The sequence below is a fragment of the Eurytemora carolleeae genome, unplaced genomic scaffold, assembly GCF_000591075.1.
Source record: "Eurytemora carolleeae unplaced genomic scaffold, Eaff_2.0 scaffold1318, whole genome shotgun sequence".
Lineage (NCBI taxonomy): Eukaryota > Metazoa > Arthropoda > Copepoda > Calanoida > Temoridae > Eurytemora > Eurytemora carolleeae.
In genome coordinates, this window is record NW_019397206.1 from 23,565 (window position 1) to 26,811 (window position 3,247).

The 3,247-nt window shown below is 34.9% G+C and overlaps 1 protein-coding gene across 1 annotated transcript in view; it reads right to left on the reverse strand.

Moving 5' to 3' along the window:
• Nucleotides 1-460: 460 nt before the first annotated feature.
• Nucleotides 461-3,247, reverse strand: part of LOC111712730 (putative L-aspartate dehydrogenase) — a 7,343-nt gene continuing 4,556 nt past the window's right edge. Inside the window, exons 7-10 of the mRNA XM_023487433.1 lie at nucleotides 3,094-3,203; nucleotides 2,293-2,424; nucleotides 1,478-1,565; nucleotides 461-1,118 (exon numbers count right to left, since the gene is read on the reverse strand). Coding sequence (XP_023343201.1) covers nucleotides 1,001-1,118; nucleotides 1,478-1,565; nucleotides 2,293-2,424; nucleotides 3,094-3,203 — 448 coding nt within the window. The 3' untranslated portion in view covers nucleotides 461-1,000. The remainder of the gene's footprint in view (nucleotides 1,119-1,477; nucleotides 1,566-2,292; nucleotides 2,425-3,093; nucleotides 3,204-3,247) is intronic.

Sequence of the window (3,247 nt, forward strand, 5' to 3'; positions counted from 1 at the left end):
TTCTATTTAAATTGTGAACATGTTCTTTTTGTTTACATTTTAAAACAAAGAAGAAAAAAATTTCGCGGATTTTTAAAAAAAAATTCTCGGATTTTCAAGAATTTATTTTTTTTACAAAATTAAAAACCTTTAAAACCCATTTTTAAATTTTTTTTATCATTCGTAAACCTTCCCTGTGGTCACGTGATGTCCCACAAAAAATTTGGGCCCGATCGGTTCAGCCGTTTTGACGTTTATTGGATACAAACAAACAGACAGACAAGCCAAATTTATATATAAATTAAACAACAATAAACAACATTATTAAAGATCTCATAAAACCTGGAATAACATGAAGTTTTTAAGTAAAGTATCCACATAAAATAGCACAAACATAAAAACATCTAAACATCACATTTAAACATTTAAACATCACATTGAAGAAATATACTCTGCTTAAATTGTGATTATATCTCATCCGTCATAAATTTGAAGAAAAGCATTTATTTTATTACTGTTCATTTACAAAGACACTTCTATATTCTTTTATGTTTGCAACCTTGAGGCGTAAACCTTTGATATTTCAAACTTATCATTTTATCTAACAGAATTCAAAGTTGTTAAATCCAAGGTCTATACGGCATAGAGATTAGAAAATCAGAGTTTGTGGCAAAGTCTCAATTCCTTTCATGATTTTCCATTATGATGATTGATGAGGCACTTTTTATGATAACTCGGAGAAGCAGGATAGGAAGGTTTAGCAGAGATGAATCCCACCTACTCTTCATCTTACCCGGAGAAGGAAGGCTAGGAAGGTTTAGCAGTGAGATTGAACCCGCCTCCTATTCCCCCACCCGAAGAAGGGATAGGAAAATGGAACCAATTCCACCTACCAAGAGAAGAATCAGCAGATATGGAACCCGCCTCCTCTCCCGCCTACTCGGAGAAGGAAGGCTAAAAAAGATTAGCGGAGATAGAAACATCCTTCTCTTCCCCCTTCCCGGAGTAGGGATAGAAAGGTTTAGCAGAGATGGAACCCACCTCCTCTTCCTCCTACCCGGAGAAGGGAGGATAGAAAGGATGCGTATGTTGCTGATCCTGTAACTGCTCCTGGAGAAGCAGGGTTCTTTCGTTCCGTCCTAAACAAAACTAATGAATAAGTAATAATTAGGGATCACATCAACGTAAAATTAAAAACTGAAATAAATAAGTGAAAGAAAGATTAAATAAATGGATAGGTAAATGAAGGGATGAAAGAGTTCAAAGTAATCCGAAGGTTGCAAAATCGATGAACATGATCACAATTATTTCTTAAAAACAGAGCGAAAACAAGTGCTTTGTGGTTCTAAAATGTACATGTCTAGAGCTACAAAATAGTAGAAGTGAGTTAGTTATGTAAAATAAAAAGTCGCGGCGTTGCGACACTTCAAAATTGACCAGGTCTCGAAGAATAACTTTTTCAGGAAGAATGGATGGGTAATTAAATGAATAAATGAACCTGACAGTAAACTGTCCTCCAGCAGGGCCTCGAGGTCCTTGAACCTCGACCTCGATGATATGCCAATCCTTCAGGCTGGGATCAGATACTATAAATACAAGACGACATTTATTTTATATCTGACTTGCTTGGGAACCTATAGCGTTGTCTGCAAGTTAACTTTTCCCCATAAAACTCAAGTTAAAAGTTCCCCTACTCAAATTTAAAGCAAATCGATCACGGGTTAATTAAATGAGTTATGATCGGACATACACTCAAAGATTACTACAAATACAAGACTGCAAAATTTGCCAAAAATGCGCGATAATTTGCTTTCCGTGGAATCCTGTGAAAAATATAAAGAATCCGCGATATGTGTAAAACCGCTATTATTTATAAGCAGAAATTGTACACTAAACAGATTAGCTCTCTAAGTATGAATCACGATCTTTATAAATATATTCTATAATCTACTCTAAATAAAGCTTTCACAAGAAGTATACGTTTTAACGTAAATTATAGTTCTCTTTTAAATAATGTAAATGATATATAAAATTTAGATAACTATAAGAAACCTTTTTAAAAAAACCTTTTATCTTAATAATTTTGTTTCCACCATAGACAAAGATAGACTCTCAGGAAAAATATCACGAAATCTCGATACCAAGAGCAAGTTCATACAGTTACAGTACACAGTACACAGTACACTTACTGCAGGGTCTGTACGTGCACAAACAACCCCGATTTTTCTAAAATTGTACAATTTTAACCCAGCTTGTCTGTTGTACTCAGTATACTGAACCTCTATCAATATCTACAATGTAGTTTACACCTACCCAGACAGCCAATTGTTTTGTCGAATCCAAGATTAGTTGCAGCCACAGCTCCTGCCGCCATTGTGTTTACGTTGTTTGGCGCTAGAGGGCAGAGTTCCCGTACCGGACCGCGGTACAACTCTACACTTTCATCTGTACATAACATCGCTGTAGGCTAGGAATATAACAGGAAGTCCCATGAAATAAAGTGTACTGCAGTTTCTGGGAGGAATGTAAACACACACAGTGAGTCCATGCAGACTTAGCATTGTTTACATTCGTCCCAGAAACTGCAGTACACATTATTTTATGGAAGCTTCCCTTACATTCCTTAACTGCTCAAACAAAATTATAAGCAATCTTGCTCTTATAGTTGATATTTACATATTTGTTTGTGAGAAAATTAAATATTAAACACGGTTGCAGTAAACTGAATTATTAAGAGGTTCTTTGCCCAAAACTTAAGGCAGAGTATTGTAATGAAACCCAGTATGGGAAACCTGGTTTTATAAATGGGGTCAGACAGTTTCGTAGATTCCAATATTTTTGTATAGAAATGTGGCCGTTCTTTACATGCTCTTAATGTTTTCTGATTTCTTATATTAAAATCTACGCAAATGTATAGACCCCAAAAAGAACACTTGTAAGCTTCGTTCAACTATGTACTCTCTTAAATTGCCGGCTCTGGTGTACATATTTCTATAATTGGAGGGTTTATGTTACAAAATAAATCAGAGATGTGAATTTTTTAACACTCTTCTCGTGATCGATCCAATGCTTAAATCAAAATCAATTTGAATGAAAACTACCAAACAATCTAACCTTTTACAGCAGAATTCTTTTCTGCCAGAAACCCATTTAGTTTAAAGCTGGAGGGATGCTTTTTCATTGTAATTATTAATCCTTCAAGAGTTCCTAGTTCAGCCATTTTCCTAGATATTTAATCATATTAATCCTTTAATGTGTGAAGCTTATA